Source organism: Centroberyx gerrardi, chromosome 10 (assembly GCF_048128805.1).
Source record: "Centroberyx gerrardi isolate f3 chromosome 10, fCenGer3.hap1.cur.20231027, whole genome shotgun sequence".
Classification (NCBI taxonomy): domain Eukaryota; kingdom Metazoa; phylum Chordata; class Actinopteri; order Beryciformes; family Berycidae; genus Centroberyx; species Centroberyx gerrardi.
Window position 1 is genome coordinate 14061859 of NC_136006.1, and position 20068 is coordinate 14081926.

At 40.6% G+C, this 20068-nt stretch overlaps 1 protein-coding gene across 1 annotated transcript; it reads left to right on the forward strand.

The window, feature by feature from the left end:
* The first annotated feature begins 866 nt into the window (after positions 1-866).
* kcnj3a (potassium inwardly rectifying channel subfamily J member 3a) lies at positions 867-19863 on the forward strand. The gene is made up of 3 exons (XM_071918337.2): positions 867-1544; positions 2833-3049; positions 18979-19863. The coding sequence occupies exons 1-3, from the start codon at positions 867-869 to the stop codon at positions 19566-19568; spliced, it is 1485 nt and encodes a 494-aa protein (XP_071774438.1). The 3' UTR covers positions 19569-19863.
* Positions 19864-20068: the final 205 nt, after the last annotated feature.

The window sequence follows — 20068 nt, forward strand, 5'->3', positions numbered from 1 at the left end:
AGGCAATAGTGAGTGCATCATTGCATAGGGAACGTGGAAGTGCGCAGGAGCCGTGCGGGGTAATCGAAGGAAAATAAAGGATCTAAGGAGCCAAAAGAGCATCTGGTGGATCTCTATTAGCTGACCATGAGAATACAGTCGAAATTTCATTAGAAGAGGGGAAAAGGTACAAGAAAGAGTCTGGCAATTAACGTCGATGCGCGCAGCCAAAAATGACGACAGTGGGACAGTGATTTTTCTCCCCCAGTCCATCATATTTTACAGTCATATGCTTGGATGCAATTCATATCCTATGTATACAGACCACGAAGGAAGGACTGGGAACCGAATCCTCTCCAACACCATCAAATCGGTCGGAAGTGCGCACAGATCTGTTTCATCGAGGAAACCGTTTCCAACGATTAATTACGCAGAGATATTGGTGTTTTATGGGCCACTGAAGGATTTTGAACTTTCGAATGAAAACTTACTCTTTGAGGACAGTTTTAAACAAATCTGCATAGCTCCAACCTGCATGGGCGATGAGTAATCCACGACGCACCAAATGATAAAACTGTAAAACCTGGACTGCGACTGGCGCGTTTGGATACCTTATCCTGTGCGTCGCCTATTTTTCATATGGCTCTTCTCCTCGGGGTTTGTAAATTACTCGTAAATTATTGACATTTCATGGCTGTAGACTGTAGCACCAGTAGTGTGTGGAGAAAGAGGACGGTGCATGACTAGTTAGGGCGAAGACAGCGCACTTTTTCTCGTCTTATTTCCAATTAGGAGGCATTGCGCACGGGCATTAAGGACTGCAGCAACTACAACCGAGACTTTCCCATTGAATCCTTTATTATTTCTTTCGCTGCTGTCATCGTAGTATGTCTGCACTTCGAAAGAAATTTGGGGACGATTATCAGGTAGTGACCACCTCATCTAGCGGGTCTGGATTCAATCAGCCTCCTCCAGAGAAAAAGAAGAAGAGGCAACGCTTCGTGGACAAGAACGGGCGATGTAACGTCCAGCATGGAAACCTGGGTGGTGAAACCAGCAGATACCTCTCAGACTTATTCACAACACTAGTAGATTTGAAATGGCGCTGGAATCTATTCATTTTCATCTTAACCTACACAGTCGCATGGCTTTTCATGGCCTCTATGTGGTGGGTCATTGCATACATCAGAGGAGACCTCAACAGAGCCCACGATGACAAGTATACTCCATGTGTGGCCAATGTCTATAACTTTCCCTCAGCGTTTTTATTCTTCATAGAGACTGAGGCCACTATAGGATATGGCTATAGATACATCACAGACAAATGTCCCGAGGGGATCATTCTCTTTCTTTTCCAGTCGATCCTCGGATCGATCGTCGATGCCTTTTTGATCGGCTGTATGTTCATCAAGATGTCTCAGCCCAAAAAAAGGGCCGAGACTTTAATGTTCAGTGAACATGCGGCTATTTCTATGCGAGATGGAAAACTAACTCTCATGTTCAGGGTCGGCAACCTGCGTAATAGCCATATGGTCTCCGCACAGATCCGCTGCAAATTGCTGAAAGTAAGTGCCACTACTTTGGTGGATGCGCCCAATATTTTTCCAATAAATATTTTGTCTGTCACAATTGTTTATTATGCCCCAGTTCAATCAAATGCACGGTTTTCACGACTGGACACAAATAGGCCTACACACTCACACACTCAGGTTAAACATTTACTCCTCTGCATTAATGGCATTTAACAAGCATCATCGTCATTTCCACTTTCCCTTGTAGGCCTATACAGTGTAATGGATACAAATGATGGAATGACCATAATCACCAATTGGACCATTAGCTATCTTTGTCTAATTGATATGCCATAGCAGGGAAGGCCTGTTATTTTCGCCACGCATGAGCCCTCCAATTACACATTTTGCATATTTGTGTCTCGTTGAGGAAAAAAATCCACCACCAAGTTTGGCAAAACGCCCTTAGCACAACGAAATGTCCATGTCTGTATTCAGTGAGGTCTTGGGAGTAGTATTGTTTCCATTGCTCATTTTTGCACCTGATTTAACAATTTGAATTACAAAGTGGGGAGGGAGTCTGTGTTGCCACTGGGCTATAACTTGGTCTTCTGAAGTCCCTTATTAGCAGAGTCTCACCAGTGGATTTCCCTTTGCTGTCTATCTCCTGGCCTTACAAAAACTATAGTAATTCTATAACAAATGGTAGACGGATACTATACAAATGTCACTGCATTGTAAATGTAATCCTATAGGAATAGTCTAGGAATAATACATTTATAGTATAGGAAGATAGGCTACTATAAAGTGCTATAAGGTCACTATGAACTCAGTATGGAGTACCACCGACAAACTGGAAACAATATCCAAGTCATTTACTGTGATATCTAGTGTTAAAATTGTGTTTTTCCTCAAAAAAGTGAAAAACTCTGCCAGTGGGGCGAGATAATTTCACTGTCTTGACACAGGTCAGAATAAAGCAGATCACTCCCCTAGTATATCAAAAATGTCACTTGATTCAAGAAAATTCATGAAACAAGTTGATTTGCTTCACTTGTTTAAAGAAAAATACATTTTTAAGACTCAATGATAGACTAATTGACTTGTTGAGATGGATATTTCTTGCAGTGTATGAGTCCCTTTAGGAATATTATAAGAAAATTATAGTGATTTCTTTGATAGGGTGATGATTGATTGCTCTGATTGCTTACAAAATGTGAATAGCTGTCACAAAGGCTCACTTGGTAGCTATAGTTAAACCCTTCTCCCCTCTTCCTTCCCCCACCAACCATCTCTCTCTCTCTCTCTCTCTCTCTCTCTGTCTCTCTGTACGCTTCCATAGTCTCGCCAGACGCCTGAAGGCGAGTTTCTTCCGCTGGATCAGTTGGAGTTGGACGTGGGTTTCAGTACTGGGGCAGACCAGCTCTTTCTCGTCTCACCGCTCACGATCTGCCATGTGATTGACACCAAAAGCCCCTTCTACGAACTCTCCCAGAGATCCATGCAAACAGAGCAGTTTGAAATTGTGGTGATACTAGAAGGAATAGTAGAGACCACAGGTGAGTAACCACAAACATGCCTTTTTATAGGCCTGCACTTGTGAAAATGAGGGCCCATACATTATTACACAGTATGTTGTGGCTGATAGCAGGCTACAGGTGCAGTGACTGGATATGTTATACGGTTTATTGTCTTTAAAATATTTTGAGGTGCTGGGATATCTATTTATACATAGAATCTGATGAGTAATGTAAGTTACCGTTTTGTAGGTGTTAATAGCCCACATCTAAATGGGCTCTCCCTTGACCTCTTGATGCCTTGTTGATTGCATTTTATTGATTTTTCTTTTTCTCTGGCAAATGTGCTTTATAACATATGGCAGTGCTTAGCATGTATAAATCATACCTGATTAGTTTTATGTCGCAGGCATTTAATTAATGTGTTAAAGGTTTCTGGGTTTGGGGCAGTAGAGCCTAGTTTAGGTTTCGAGAGAACTTGCAAACCGTAGCATGTAACATTGAAGAGAACATTTTATTTTTCCAGAAAGGCTTCGCTGCTTAGTCTAAGTGCATATCAGTGTTGACCACTTCAGAACTCCAGCAAGCCAATGCTAGGCTGTATTTTTTCCTCATCTGAAACAAATTCCATTAAGCTGTCTTTGTGCCTCCACAGCACTAACCTCATGGCTCCTATTCTCAGAGGGTATAATCATTTGCTCTCTGCAGTCCTTTTGGAATTTGGGAATTCCATTTCCACAAGATGAGTAATGCCCCTAGTGAAATTCTCTACTGTGATCGTGGAGCCCCTATTTCTAAACTCAAACGTTTATTTGACACAGCTGAAAATACAGTGGGGAGAACTCCTTCAATGTTATGGAATTAACAGCAGAGCAGTGGTAGTACAGTCGGCTGATTCAGAGAAAGCAGCGTATGGAGATGTGGCAGGAAGGCTCACAGGTCTACACTGTAGACTACAACTAGCAAAGACATTACATTCCTTACAGACAGCAGTTTTTATATCATTTTGATTTGACTCGACACTTGACATATTCAGGCAAAATGTGCAGATCCTTATAGGATATTGATGGATTATAGTACAGAGCCTTTGTTCAGTTTGAGCAGTGTTAGACATGCCCATCAAAAGTTGGTTTACCACACACTAAAACACCTCACAGACTGATTTCTATCAATTGCAATTCTCCTTTTCTTTCTTTCTTTCTTTCTTTCTTCCTTTCTGTCTTTCGATGACGCACAATGTGCTGTTCACTCAGGGTTTTATTTATAATATTTAAGTAACAATCAATAAATAAGTAATGTATATAGAATCTGAATTTGTTATTATAAGAGTAATTTGTGCGGCAAATTAACCAGAACTTGCCCACTGCTGGACACAAGCTTGGATACAAATATTTATTGTGATGACATGATTTAATATATAATTAATATTATATTATATACATGTAAAACAATATTTACAGTGACTGTCACAGAAATATGTGTTATCAGATGGTGCTTATTCAGATAGTTCCCATTTGACTTGTAATAGGCATCTTCTCTAAAACATGACGGGGTACATTTTTGGAGCTGTTTTGCTTACGTTTTCATCTGACGGAAATTTCTGCGTTGAGGAGCACTTGTGGTTATGTGAAGTTGGTGGAAAGGCTGATGTAAAAACAATCTATGGTTAAAAATTGATGTACAGTGAAAGTCTAAATCCTCAGACGCTTTCATTTCTGGCCAATGTAACTCTGTTTCCATGGCAACCTCTCCTTGAGTAGTCAGGATTGCAGCACTGCACCTAAACTTAGATTTTTATTCCTATGGTATAGGAATCGTAATACAATTTCAGTAATACACCAGTAAACATGGGATGGAGAACATAAAATGAAATTGGTTTATTGACAAAATCACCTGGTATTAAGAGGGATCTCTTGTGAAATATGATGAGGAGGACACTGGGGAGCTACTGTACCATGAAGTGCGCTGCTTGCCAGAACAGGTGATACAGCAGAGACAGAATAAGATGAAATATTTATGAGGCTTGGTGTTTACTAGTGAAGAAGCTGCCCAACTCCCCAGATCTATTTTTTTCGTATGTGTTGAAAAATCACTGTCTGGAACACAAGTTAAAATACTCTCCACTGCAGATAAAAAGTACACCCTCATGGGTTCTTTGGCCTTTCTCTGTAGAGCACAGCTAATAGACACAGCATAGTGCCCTTTTTGACATAGAAACCTTTTTTTTTTTTTCCAAAGGTTGCACATACATATTTCTAACTGAATCTCGTTATGCACAAGAAAAAAAAAACCAAGTACACTTAAGACCCCAGAAGTATTCCATTTTGCCGTAACCTCTGACATAACGACATTGTAGGAACTGTATGTGCGATTCCTCCTTGAATAGGAGCCCAAAATCTTCTGATCGCTACTACAGTGTGATGCACATTCCAACTGAGATATTTAAGATGTCTCATAGCAGATTTTCTTCTGGAGTAACGCCGGTTGTGGCTGTGTGGTTATCAAGATGGCTTTCTAACACAGCTGCAGGAAGATGTTTTCAGTTGGGGTGCTGAGGTGAAATAATGTGGGGGGATGTGTTGCTTGTTAAATATATGCATGCAGTAAATATGCTGTACATGCTGTCTGATGCCTTGCTCTGAAACACATGGGGTAGTCACTTAGTAAAGAAGTAGAAACGTTATACCCTCCATCACAATAAAGCACGCATGGACTAAAATGATAATTTTAAAACATAAACCTGAACAATAACATGAACAGCAAAAGCACTAAAATGGATAATGTCTGGTCACAATGACAATCAATGCAAAAAACAACAACAATATTTTTTATATCAAGTAGTTTTTGAGTGATTGCAGTGCTATTTGTCATGTTAATTGTTGCCGTGCATGAATATGCATGTGAGGTATTAGGTTAGGTAAGTGCTGTGTCCCTTTGTTACTTTGTTGATGTGTATCTCAGTGTAAAATAACACCAAATCAAGGTCCTTCTAAACTACATTTGAGGAACTTGGATAACAAAGATGAATTTGATGGTGTTTGAGTGAATTTCAAGTGTCAACAAGCCATCATCCTGGATTTATCAGCTAATAGCGCATGTTATGTGTTAATAAGAATTCAAGAATCGCATGCTTATGCAATATCCTATTAATAGTATTATTTATAGTATTGCCGGCTCACTTCCACTGCACCACTACAGGGCCCAGGATGACCTGAAGTTGAATCATCAGCTGGTTGATATCTGCGTACACACAGTCTTATAATACATCAAAAGTTAAGAGCGGTATCCTAATGGCACCAATAATGCTGTTAAACGCTACGCAAGTGCAAGTACGAAGCAATAAGCGGTTTATTCATTAGCAGTTCTAGAGAAGCAGAATATGCTGTAGCAAACAACCATTTAGCTGCCTCCAACCGTGAAACCAATCACTGTAAAACAATTGAATTCATTTCATGATTTGCAGTGTTGAATTTGCACAGGATGCAATTAAACCACAACCTGAACCTGTAGATCTAACATGCGGTTTTGTACTTTAAGACCATGCTTAACTACCTATGAGATCAGAGAAGAAATTGTGCTCAGTACTGAGATAAACAAGCACAGGATTGATGCTCAGTAAAGATGAACAAGCTAAGATTTTAATTTCACAAGCTTAGGGAACTAACTTTTAATGTATGATAGAGAAGGGAAAGAAATTTGTCAGCACACAATGTAAGATCTGCAAAAGTTCTGTAAAGTATTTTTTTGTTCACCCATCGTGTCAGCTATGAAAAGCAATGATCCATGAGCATAAACTGTATCATTAGCATAAACTCTTTCTGTTTACAGTGATGTGCAAATGCATGAAGCATGATCAATATGCTTTTAGGAACATGCCGTGAAAATTCACATGATGTTGCAAAGCCATTTAGAAATGTCTCCAGGCAGAAAATATCAGTTTTGCGAGGCTTCATGAAGACCACGTCCTTAAAGAGTAGAATTCAGGATGAACTCAGTTGTCTTTGGTATTCATTTGGATGCTTGTATTTCTTAGCTCATGAATTAGTTATGCTTCAATTAGACTTCTGTTTCACTGTTATGATGACACAGCAAATTTGTATGGCAAACGCTACCCTTACTAAACTGACTAATAATCTCCCTTTTGATTAATTATAATCCACTCAATGTGTTGTATGTCATGTTGTTGTCCATTGATGAAATACTGAATTTAATTTGATCTCTTGCTTTGATTATATTTGATTGCTTATAAAACAATCTGTTTAAGAAAGATCAGAAACACTCTATTCTCCCATAAACTTGTGCATTGATTTTGATAGCTTTCAAAGATTTCTGCTAGCCCCCTTCTTTTTACCGCCACAAGGCTTTTTTGTGATTCACTGCTATAGAAGAAAAAATAGAATATCCTTGTTACTGAGTTTCAGCTATCTGCTCATTTTAAAATGAGTGTGGGAGGCAGGAGATGGTTGCATATAGACTGGATCTATTGGTAATGTTTATTCATGTGTTTATGTGTGCATAAATGCAGTATGTGACTGTTGGAGAGAACAGCTTTGAATAACGACGCATCCCCTATGCACAATCTTTGACTCGAATAGAAATGGTGCAACAGCATCTTTTAAATCAAGTCTGTTTGGACCTGAATTGCATTCTTCAGGAACTTTTAATTTTGAGGAAAGACATCGCTTACAGTATGATTGGAAGTTATATGTATTTGGATCTTATAGATTTAATAAGAGGCACCAGAGAGAAAGAGAATCTTGTCACTCAGTTTGGGTAGATAAGAAAAACAAAATACCTGTGTAGTGAAGAAAGCATTGAGTTATCATTTTGTGACATTACACTTTCATTATAGCTTTTGTAATTAGGGGTATGCAACAAATACACATAACAATATACACTTAGAATGTGAAATTGAGAGTAATAATTGCTTTGATGGAGACTTGGTCTAGTAGTAAAGCCAGCCAGCATAATTAATTGGAAACATCTATTGCCACAGATTAGCAGAGCAGCCAATGTCATGGCCTGATCTGTGTTTTATCATTAACAGCAGTAATTGAAATGGAAATGGAGAGCTTTCTGTTGCGCTGGAGGTCTAATAGTCTCAGGCATATGAGTAAGAGGCCGTCGCCCTGGAGGACCGGGGTCGCGTGGAGTCAGGTGCTGCAGAACTTAGGTAAACACTGGCACAAGTGAACCTCACATATGAGCCAACTGTGAAAGTCGAGACCGGCCTCTGGAGAAAGTGACCATAATTCATTCTGAATGATTACACCGAGAGCGTGTCCTCTCCTCCCCGTGCCGCACTCACGCCGGGCTCGGCGGTTCAAAGGGTTAATGTGGGTTCAGTGGGGAAGTAAGGCTGCAGATCAGGTGAGAGCGGGAGTCTCCAATTAAATCTAACGTGCCCAGGGTCAGAGCACAGGAGAGCAGCGGCCCTCCCCGCGGAGCCCGACCTGCGTAGCTGAGGCGCTCCGATAAACCACATGTTTAATATCTCACAGCTCGCTTTTTAAAAATGTATTTCACTCATTCGGTTCATTTGACTTCATTAACAACAAATTTTTCAATTACCTGCCTTGAATCTTTCATAATGTCAAACATGCTGCGGATTGTGTTGCATGTGTGTCATTACGGTGTGCACTGATATGTAAACTCTCGATCAGAATACAATGAAATAATGCTATTCTTGAGATTTTTATATTTGAGGTATTTCCCTGGTAGTACACGAAATGAGTCTGTTGTATTACAATATTACTACTGTATTATTATATACTGCAAAATTCTAAAATATTCTACATATTTCTAGCTTAAAGGTCCCACATTGTGGAAAACGGCATTTCCCTTGCCTCTTTGATTATAAAGGAGTTGGATGTGCTATCTAAACATCGTGACAGTGTCAAAACACACGGTCGCCAACTAAATCCACACAGTCACACGATTAGAAAACCGAGCCTCTAAACGAGCCGTTTTGACTTCCGTAACTTTGTGACGTCACAACGGTCACGCTCATTATCAGTTGTCCTCCTACAACACCAGCTGTTGTAAGAAATAATAGGCTAACAAAGCGTTTTTTTTTCAAAGCGGTTGAGCGGTTGCCATTGTTTATTTACCAGAGAGTTTTCCCTATCTGTAGCTGCCGGGGCTGTGGTGTCTCACGTTTCACTCTTGAAATGGTTGGCCAATCAGAACAGAGGGTCGTTAATATTAATGAGCCTTAAAGACACAGCAACAGAAACAGCCGGTTCGCGTAAAAATGGATTGAGAGTGTTTTTGGTACATGACACCACACAGACAGCTTTGAATGGACCTCAAGACTGGAAAGTGTAAAATATAGGACATTTAAATTATTTGCTGTAAAAGTTAGGCAGCATGAATAGATTTCAAATTAGAATTTCAGAGGCTTGAAATACCTGTCACAGGTAGCTACAGTACTGTATGAACATTCATTATGCTTTTGACAAAGACAATCTGGCTTGCTTTGCATTTCACATGGACTTGGCAGATAACACTGAATTTAGCATTACTAATTTCAGACTAAAAAAACAAAGCTATTCAGGGAACACATTTGTGGGCTTTACCTCTCATGACGACTGTATATATAATAATTGCACTGGGGTCGAACTCCAAGTAATGGGCATCGCAACGAACCGGCTATGACATCGAGGATTCATTATCCCCTTTAGATGAACTGTGCTGGCTTCCCAAGGGGAAACAAGGTAATTGTGTCTTTAGGGATTTGTCAAGTCTCTGTTGGATGGTAATAAATCATTGGTAGAGAAGGTGTGGTGGCAGACCCGGGATGAACCTGTTTTGTGACGAAAGCACCAGAAACACATTCACCCAGGGTGCCTCAGTCTTCTCGTCACGCTACGAAGAGCTAGAAATAATTGACTAGAAATAATTGCCTATGTCTCCGAAGACGTGTATGCCATGGTGTTGTGAGAAGAACACTTTTTTTTAGTAATAACCTACACAGGCTGTAGGCTTCAACATTAACCCCTGTCATAATGGAGGAGGGACACGCTCAGGACAATGTGGGACATGGTCATAATTGACAGAATATAGTGGCTCCACTTGTGTAGGAGGTTATCCTCGTGAGAAAGGTTGTGATCCACTCGCAGTGTTTTGGTCACTGGCGGTATTGATTGGTAGCTCCTTGACTGTCCCTGAAGTGCAGGTGAATCGATCTGCGGCCTAAACACACAGCCGCACGAACATTTTGTTCTTAGGGCTAGTCTTCTAGTAAGACCTTCCTCTGGGATATCTGTTTCTATTTCTGTCACTCAGGCATGCTTGAGCTTATTGGACCAATTCGCTCAAGTGCTAAAAGTGGCAAACTTGCAAAATAATAGGGACAGCTTCTCAATAGTGAGTTACACCCTCTTTAGTAGTGTTCAAGTCTCAATTGTCTCAAGGCTTAAAAATCATTCTTTTCTCCTTCATCAAGCTCTCCTCTTCACGACTGAAGTGGATTAAATAGGCGAAATCAATAAGAGATTGCAGTTTTCACCTGGATTCCCCAGTCAGTCTGTTTCATAGAAAGAGAAGGGATTCCTAATCATTTATTCCACTCAGTATATAATAACTATATTGAGAGAAAGCCATGCATTGTTCCAATTGTTATGGACACAACCCAAGTGTGATTTTTCTCATGGCCAATAGTGGTTGTACGGCCTGAAGGCGATCCATCGATTGTTGTTTTGCTAAACTGGTTTCCTCTACAGCAGTGTTCAGCAGTGCCTTTGCTTGGTAATATGTGCTTTCCTGGCTTTGCTCATGGCATACGGCCATACGTTCCTCTGACCAGCCTGACACCCCGCCTCGTGAAGAGCGCTTTGGCAGCTCCTACTCCTATTCCCTTCCCTTCCTTCCCTTCCCAACTACCTCCACACTCAAGCAATTGCCTCAGCATCCTGGCTCTCCTAGCACCCCTCCCCCATAGCAGTGCACTTCCACAGCAGTTTTCCCTCAGCGAATCTCCTCCTCTCTGTTTTCCTTGCGCTCATCGCTCACCCTGCGTTGTAACGGGTGGAATAAACCTCGGAGCTGCAACCAACTGGACGCCACCTTTGCAAATGGATTGAATACTAAAACAGTATTTGACAGGGGGGGGACTTATTTCCATCTTTGAAAAGTCAAACATAGAAAAACAGGTCACTGAAAGCTTCTGGATTTTTCTACACTTTACCACTTGACGGTGGTCACCATAGAAACAGATTATCAGGGAGGACTTGTGGCCACAATAGAAATATCTGTATCAAAATGAAATTTTTCTTTCATCCTTTTATAAACACAATTTGTTCTATCCTTTCAAACATTTTATTGAAAAGGGTGACCAGTCAGTTGTGAAGAAGCCAAACTACTCGTAACTGTATTATTCAGTCCTGCGAATTAAAGTGCCCTCTCTTCAATAAGCTGGGGCACATTGCCCAACATACTTATTTTCTCCTCGTCTTCAGCTTTCCGCTCAGCGCTAGTGATCTTCTTCAGCACAGCTGTTTAATATTTTATATCACAGATCCTAAAAGTAGACAAATGGGAATCCTTTCTCCATGCTTTGCAAAACGAAGAACAAGATAATTGTCTGGCATTTAATTGTTGTCCCTCACCATTTAGTGATGCAGTAAAGGCATTTGTGATTGCACTGCCAAGCATTTTGTTGATAGGCTTGGCCACAGCGAGTGCCTGACAATGGGAGCAGCGCTTGGATAAAAGGCTGAATCCGGGATGGTGTTGTGTCGTGATGTTCTCTGTATTCACCATCCAGATTCTCATGCTTGTTTCTGCTAGTGTTTTTCTCATACATAACACTTGAGCTGTTTCTACAGCCCTGATAGACTGTCAGGGGACTCTGCTGACAGCACTGCACTGGTGAGTGAGGCTGCATGGAGGAGTTTGTGTATGTGAGTGTGAGTGTGAGGGTGTTTGTGGCTGTGAGTATTTGAGAGACTGAGTGAAAAAGAGAGAGCCAGACAGAGAAAGAGAGAGAGAGAGTGAGAGAGAAGGAAAGAGAGAGAGTGAGAGAGAGAGAGAGAGAGAGAGAGAGAGAGAGAGAGAGAGAGAGAGAGAGAGAGTGATTGGGTGGTTATTTGTGAGTTTGTCACAAAATAGGAGGTTGGGAAGAACTCTTTGACGCCCACCTTCCTTTCAGTGACTTGCATTGCGAGAGTTCATCTAGAGAAGTAATTTGAATAAACCCTCATTTTCACAAAGGCGTCAATTTTGAGTGTCATTTGCTTGGTGCCTGTGGGTTGTTGAATCATATAATAGCACAGACTTTTTCATAAACCTAGATTCAAACTCTGCCTAGATGGACTGACAGAACTGCAGAAAAAGTGGCTCCGTGCTCTTCGGTCTGGCCCTTGACACATCCTGGCCTGGGTGTGTCAACCCCAGATCTACAGTAGAGAATATGACTGAGCCAGGCAGCAAGCGGATATGATCCTCTGGCTTCCATAACCTGGATAAGCTTCTTTTTTTTTTTTGCCTCCGTAGTCTGTGAATACCATTTGGCTTTTCTCAGCTACTATCAAGAAACACTGGCAGGCTGCCTCAGAGTTTACAGTGCTTTTCTATTCCAGCCACCAAAGAACCCATTTTATCTTAGCTGTCACTCCACCGACTCTGTGGCTGCTTCACTTTGTTAGACCACAAAAGCAGCCAGCTCTGTGTTATCAAGGAAAAGTGCATTTATTTAGAGTCTCGAGCTGAGATGGCTTTTGGGCCTCTGAATCTGAAAGTTTATTCTAGACACTATAGACACTAGACACTATAGCCGTCTCCTTGGGGGGATGTGAGTGTTTTATTTCAGTCCATAATGAAAGCGGGTTGCATACTGTAATCTCAAGACAGACATTCAATCTGGAGATTTGCACATGGCTGTAATATCATTTTCTGTTTGATTGTCATATCATCATTTTGATTCTCATCGATGCAGAGGACCGTTATTTTCTGATTTCCATGTTGTTTCCCCTATGAAATTTACCTTTATTGAGATGCAGTTTTTAAGATCTGTCTTGAATTTGTGGATTCAGCAGAGGATTATTATAATGCCGTTCATGCTGTCATATGGATATCGCATACGGGAATGAGCGCAGCAAACTGCTGGGTGAACTTCAGCAACTAGGGACTTCAGAAGGGATTTCACACTTAGTAAAATTTTGTGTGGGATTAAGATACACAGGCCAGTCAGGAGATATCACCCTTATGCCCCACACCCTGCATAGGCATATTTTTGTGGAAAACTCAAGGAAATCTCAAGGAACAGCTCATAGAAGTGGAAATGCAATATTATGCAATATTATTTTCAGTGTTTTGAATCATATCTGATGTTCTGATTTTTAAATTAATCCATTTATTTTTCTTACTGCATTTCTGTTCTTTGTGTTAAATGTAGATTTATATTTAGCATGTTTTGGTTTTATTTTTGTTTGTGTATTGTGCTTCATTTATATTGTGTTTGAAACTGTGCTGCATGAACAAAGTTCTCATTTATTAATACTGTTATTGTAATTCTTATTCTTACTCTTATTGCCATCATCAACATCATGTTAGAGTTTTCTTCTGAGTTATTACCATTTACGCTCCAATGAGGCTCATATCCCTGAAATTATATGGGATATGGGATTTCTACATTTTGTGTTATTTAATGTAGTGTGTGTGTAGGGTTAGGCCGATATATTGAGCCGATATTGGCCTTTGGCCCACTGCTGATATGTTGCAGGTTCCTCCCTGACCACAGCTACAGTCTGTAAAACTTTAAAAAAAAAAAAAAAAAATTTTAACTTTAATTAAATTTTCTTTCCACATTCTATTTATTCATTTAACTGTTCAATTATGCTTTTTGCAAATTAATTCTTCCCAATGTATCCCCTGCCACTGAATAAGGGAGGGGGTGTAGTGTGGTGCCTTGTGTCTAATTGCTAAAATTCTGAGGGAAACACTGAATACTTGAATATTTTGTTGTGTATATATATATATATATATATATATATATTGTTGTATTTACTATTTTCATACAAAAAACTGACTATGATATATGATATATTTAATAACACGCCATTATCATCCCAATATATCGGCAAACTAATATATATATTGGCAAACTGATATATAGGTAAAGCAATATATCAGTGTAACCTTAATTGGCACAAAATCGGCTATTGGCTTCAGTCTAAAAATAACGATAATGGTATCCGCCTTCAAAAACTCATATCAGTCAAACCCCTATAATTTGGAACAAATAATCTGAAGTTCTGTGTGTGTGTGTGTGTGTGTGTGTGTGTGTGCATGTGTGTAACAGGGTCACTTTTCAACATGTGTTAAGTGATGCTACCAACACTTCTAACTAGCTGTGACAACACTGTACACACAATCGGAAGTGTTTCTCCCCGGTGTGATGTCTTTCAATTGTATATCCCCAGCAGCACACAATGGTAGAAATAGAATAGGATCATTAGTGTGTGTGTGTGTGTGTGTGTGTGTGTGCGTGCATGTTTGTGTGTGCATGCATGTGGATACCATGAGGATGACACAAGTATAAGACACACTGCAATATAAGAATGATGTATGACCTAGACGGGGAACATTGCTCTCTGCTTTATTAAAGATGACATTTGTAATATGAGCTCAAGGCTTCTTTGATGAGAAGTCACCAAAATATATGATTCCACAACCCCATCAAAACAAAGGCACTTTGAGCAGGGCTTATGTGTTGTAAAAGGTCATGGCTGCACTGACAGTAAAACCATTTCGGCCTGGGTTTGGAGGCATGATGGATGATTTGACCCTGTCCTGAGTGGTAAACCCTATTTGGAGCAGTTTGGATCTTTTCCACTGTTATGATCCAAGAGAGGGACGATACTTTTGTTTTTTTTGTGTGTGTGTGTGTGGTTACTTTTGACTGAACTCAACAGTGAAAAGGTCCATGGTTGTCATGTGGTACATGCACAGATTCCTACAGTTTGGTTTCCATAGAAACACTGAGTTCAGGGCAGGTATGAATTTTAGAGTTACATAAGGCTTTAATAATAATACAATATACACACAAAACATTGTTTTTGTCTGTCTGCGCAAATGTGTCTGACTTTTAGGAATAATATAATTGTTGAAATGATCTATTGTTATCAAGTTTTATTTTCTAAACACATGCTTGCCACTGTAGGCTGTTAAATTGCACTCAGTTATGATCGTGTGGTCTCATATTTGTGTCTCTATTTCTGCCATATTCCAGAAGATATAAAATGCTTCATAATACGGCTGTGTCGATGGCCTCTCTGAAGGGCAAGGCGCATAGATTATTACCACTGCCGTCTCTGTTATGCTGTAAACCATATGGATGTGGGTGTTTGCAAAGCTGCTGCTCTGTAGCAAGACAATGGTATATGATGCAGAAGCATCTATAATTATGCAGTGGTTCAGGCGTCAGTACCTTGAGTGATATGAGATGTGGAAATGTATGGCAATACGTGTATAAATTCATGAGCATTATTAACTGATATAGCATTGTCATTTTTTGAAGAAGAGTGGGCAGTTCACACCACGGAGGCTTCTTCTTTATTGAGGCAGTTGGAGGCTGAGCGGCTGGAGAGGAGGGGAAGCAGCAGAGCAGGTTCAGCGGGGATTCAAGCCCAGGCCAGCAGGGGACATGTGTTTCCAGAGATGCAGGTCTTCCAGTCACTCCTACACCATCTGCAGGAACACCATAGCATTATTAATAGATGTAGGATGAAGCTATTCCTGTCTATTTGTGTATTACTGTAGCAACCTCTTTGCCTCAGGCACAATTTCATTTCAATCGTTTCAATCTTTTTCTTAACATTCTCCAGCACGTTTTTACAAGTCCTGTAAATGTTGATAGCCATTTAGCATTGCAGCATAGACCGCACTATAAAGCAGGGAAGAGTGAAGTCTGGCAAGCTGCTGGTGGTGTAGTATATAGTTATAATAGTTGTTAAAAAAAAAAGAAGAACAAAAACAACTGAAAGACATACATTTCCACTACCATTCTCTCACTATAGGATGCGCGAGCCTGTTGATGATCAAACGGTGACTATGTTTTGGCTGGAAGCGAAGTCTCACAGGCTCACAATGCAATAAGATTTCCATTCACACTTACTCTCAATCGTTTTGGCCTAAAGTTCTCATTAGCCTTGCCTGCTTCACTCGTCGCAGCACACTTCCATATGCCTGAAGCCTTTAGGACTCTGAAGCGATAGTGCAGAAGTAATATTTTGAATACCCCAAACGCACTTGATGTTCAGTCTCTCGCACATCTGTGATTGTGTACAGAGCTGTTATCAGTGAATTATTTTATGACCTTGGGAATCGGGTGGAAACACAGATGCCTCTAGTTTAAATGACAACATCTATGCAGTGAATGAGTGCTGCGACTTAGTTTGGACTCAATTGTTGCTGCCAGAGCAATATTAAGGCAGTAATTAAAACATGTGATAATAATGTCCTGCAATCACTCATTTCCTAATGGACTTCAACAAGCCTCAACACGAGCGCCCCCAGCCATTACTCTATGCTAAACAGAAGGCTAGTTTACTATGCTGGACTGATATTACAAACTCAGTATTTTGTTTAAGATGCAAACTGAGTTATAGAGTTTAAGATGGATAGGGCTTGTAAGCAGCGTAATATGATATAATGCTCTTATTCAGACAGTTATGATAGCAGCTGCTGAATAATGCTGATGAGTGATCATGGATAATCATGCCATAACTTTGTGTGAAGAAAAAAATATGTTGTTGATCATTAATTCAAACCTCGTAATTTTACTAATTGCATTAATTTGTTTTTGAGGACGTGAGGGGAGTGTTTAAGCATGGATTTAATTCACTGTCCCCTGTGAGGGAAAATTTATGGCAAATGCATCATAATCTCCTATCTTGTGCTGAATTTGCAGAACTTAGTTAGCAGTACACACACACACACACACACACACACACACTGGGAAGATGTTAAATAGATAACTCTAATTGGGTTACATGCTTTTATTTTGTAGTCTCAAAAGGACAGAATTTAATGCTTTGAACAGGGATTTTCTCACTCATCTCAGCTTTTGTCAAGCTTAAGAAAATTGCACAACAGAGGTTTCGTGTGTTTTGTGTTTTGGATTGAAACTACCTTTATTGTTTAAGAAAGCTGTCCACCGTCCAAAGAAATTTTAGTGTGAGCTAAATCTCCTGGAGCCCTTGTCTGCAGTCAGCCCCCACCCCCCCACCCCCCCACCCCCCTGTGGTTTGCCTCTTCAGTAATTTGATTATCTTAATCTTCTATCTTTTGTAGTGACTAGCCAAGGTCAAGGTGTGGACTGAATTGTTAAGTAGCTTATGATTGGATGTGGAGAGGACCTTCATTACTCGTTTTAAGGGTCTAAATAGAGCAATCTTTCTCCCTCTCAGTAAAGTTCTAAATGAAAGCTTTTTGCACATAGTTTTTCCTCCTCAAATGCACAGAAATATGTGAAGTTATATGCTCTTGGCTAAATTTTAGGGTAGCTTGTTTCTCTGTCTTGTGTGTAGGTCATTAGTCAGCCCAAATCTGTTTTGTATGTATGAATGTGGCACCTCAGATAAAGGTCCACTGGACAAAATTCAAGAAATTAGACACTATGAAAACTAAATTGATGTCAAATTTACTTTTGTAACAATCTGATGAGGACAATTTTTATTGCAGTGTCTTTATGAACATTTGTCTCACAGTGATTTCAGAAAGAACTAGAAAGGCACTCGGAGAGCGCAGACCTCCGCCAAGGTTCGTGCTATTATTGCTTGTTCATGAGTCGGATCCGGATCCGCTGCAAAATTTAATGGGTTCTTCCTTGGCCCATGCTAAACCCTTCCACGAAGTTTCATGAAAATCAGGCCTGTAGTTTTTCCGTAATCCTGCTAACAGACAAACAAACAGACAAACAAACAAACGGCACCGACAACATAACCTCCTTGGCGGAGGTAACTAGGCTTGTAAATAGTTGAATGATTAGCGATTCATATAAAAAATTACAGATGCAGCAATTGACTCAGCTGTACTTGAACTTCTCTTTCAAGTTAGCTTGGAACTTGCTCATAATCATCATTTTTTGGAATCCGAAAATCAATTAAGCTTTTTATTTAGGCAGCTGCCTCTGTAATAAGTACTTATTCATTATGCAGATTTGTTTACAATATTGTTTGCTTAGTTATCTGAAAATGGCAAGAATCTTGGAGAATGCCGCATTATTGAGTCTCGAGGCACAGTGCCAGGCATATAATTGAATCAGGGCTGTGGTGTTTAATACTATAGTAGTCAAATATTTCAACTCCAAAACATTAGCCTCTTGTGTGTTGTGCTCTGACAAGACAATGACACATAATTTGCTATGTGAAATTGAAGCCTTGAAGTTAATTTGCAGGAATAACAGTCAATAATCAAAAACTTTGCGCACAACCAAAAGGACCTGGTGCTGAATCCATCAAGCACAACTCATTAAAGAAATAGGGAGTAGCACTCAAAAGTCCATTATAATTCTCCAGTTATTTTAATTGTAGAAAGGGGCGATGAGGGGCGATGAGGGGCGATGAGGGGCGACAGGCGACGAGAGGAACAGGTACACTTAACATTTCTCTCGGCCCCTCATTCTCTCGTTTTCTCGTCCCCTCGTTCTCATTCCCACCCCTCATTCTCCAATTAAAATAATTGAAGAATTATAATGGACTACTGAGCCTATGAGACTATTGGAGAATGAGAGGCGATGAGGGGCGAGAATGAGAACGAGGGGAACAGGTACACAAGTGTTTCTCTTGTCCCCTCGTTCTCGCTTGTGTACCTGTTCCCCCGCTGCTGCTTTTTTAATAAAATGAGTTTATTAAAATAATTCGAGAATTACAATGGACTTTTGAGTGCTACCTGTTTCTTTAATCAGTAATAACAGTCAGACAATTCGTCGAGGGTGATCGTTTCTGTATGTTTTTTCTCTTTGACAGGGATGACTTGCCAAGCGAGGACGTCTTACACGGAGGACGAGGTTCTGTGGGGACACCGCTTCTTCCCGGTTATCTCCTTAGAGGAAGGCTTCTTCAAGGTGGACTACTCTCAGTTCCACGCCACGTTCGAGGTGCCCACCCCGCCGTACAGCGTGAAAGAGCAGGAAGAGGCTCTGCTCCTCTCCTCGCCCCTCATGGCTCCGTCCCTGTGCAACAGCGGGGAGAAAAACAACTCCCTGGACTGCCTGGAGACGCTGGAGGACAATGAGAGCACCACCAAGCTGCCCACCAAGCTCCAGAAGATGACAGGTCGCGACGGCCTGCCCAAGAAGCTGCTGAGGATGAGCTCCACCACCTCGGAGATGACTTACAGCCTGGGAGACCTGCCCATGAAGCTGCAGCGCATCAGCTCCGTTCCCGGCGTCTCGGATGACAAGCAGGCGGGCAAGGCCTCCAAGATCAGCACGGAGCCCATGAGTAAGTCGGTGGCGGACTTGCCTCCCAAGCTGCAGCGGCTGGCTGGGGGGGGCAGGATGGACGGACACCTGCCTCCCAAACTCAGAAAGATGAATTCAGATCGCTTCACGTAAAACAGGCGACATATTTTAACTTATTACGCCGTACCCCTTTTTTCCCCCCTCCTTGAACCCTCCTTGTACTATTCCCTAATTTATTAATGGACAACATTCTTATATTAAAAGAAATGTAGTATATGAATATGTGCACATATACCTTATATAAAGTAGGGTGATGGAATACAGCACATTTGTTCCTGGATGTAAGTATACATGCTATGATGAAAGACCTCTGATTTTTTTCAGGATGATGTACGATTAGCACAATCTGGCATGTAAGAAACACTTAGCGCATGTAGAACAGAATCTCAATAATTTCTGGCATGACATTTATTGATATATTATTTTACAAAAATGATTTAATTAGTGAATTTACTGACAGTGAACAGTTGCACAAAGCCATATGGTCTACGACATGGAAAACCTACATTACATGGTTCTAATTTGTGGTGACGAAGGGCACATACATTTGTTTTGAGTTGATTGCTTTTGTTGTTTAATGTAAAATTGTGGCA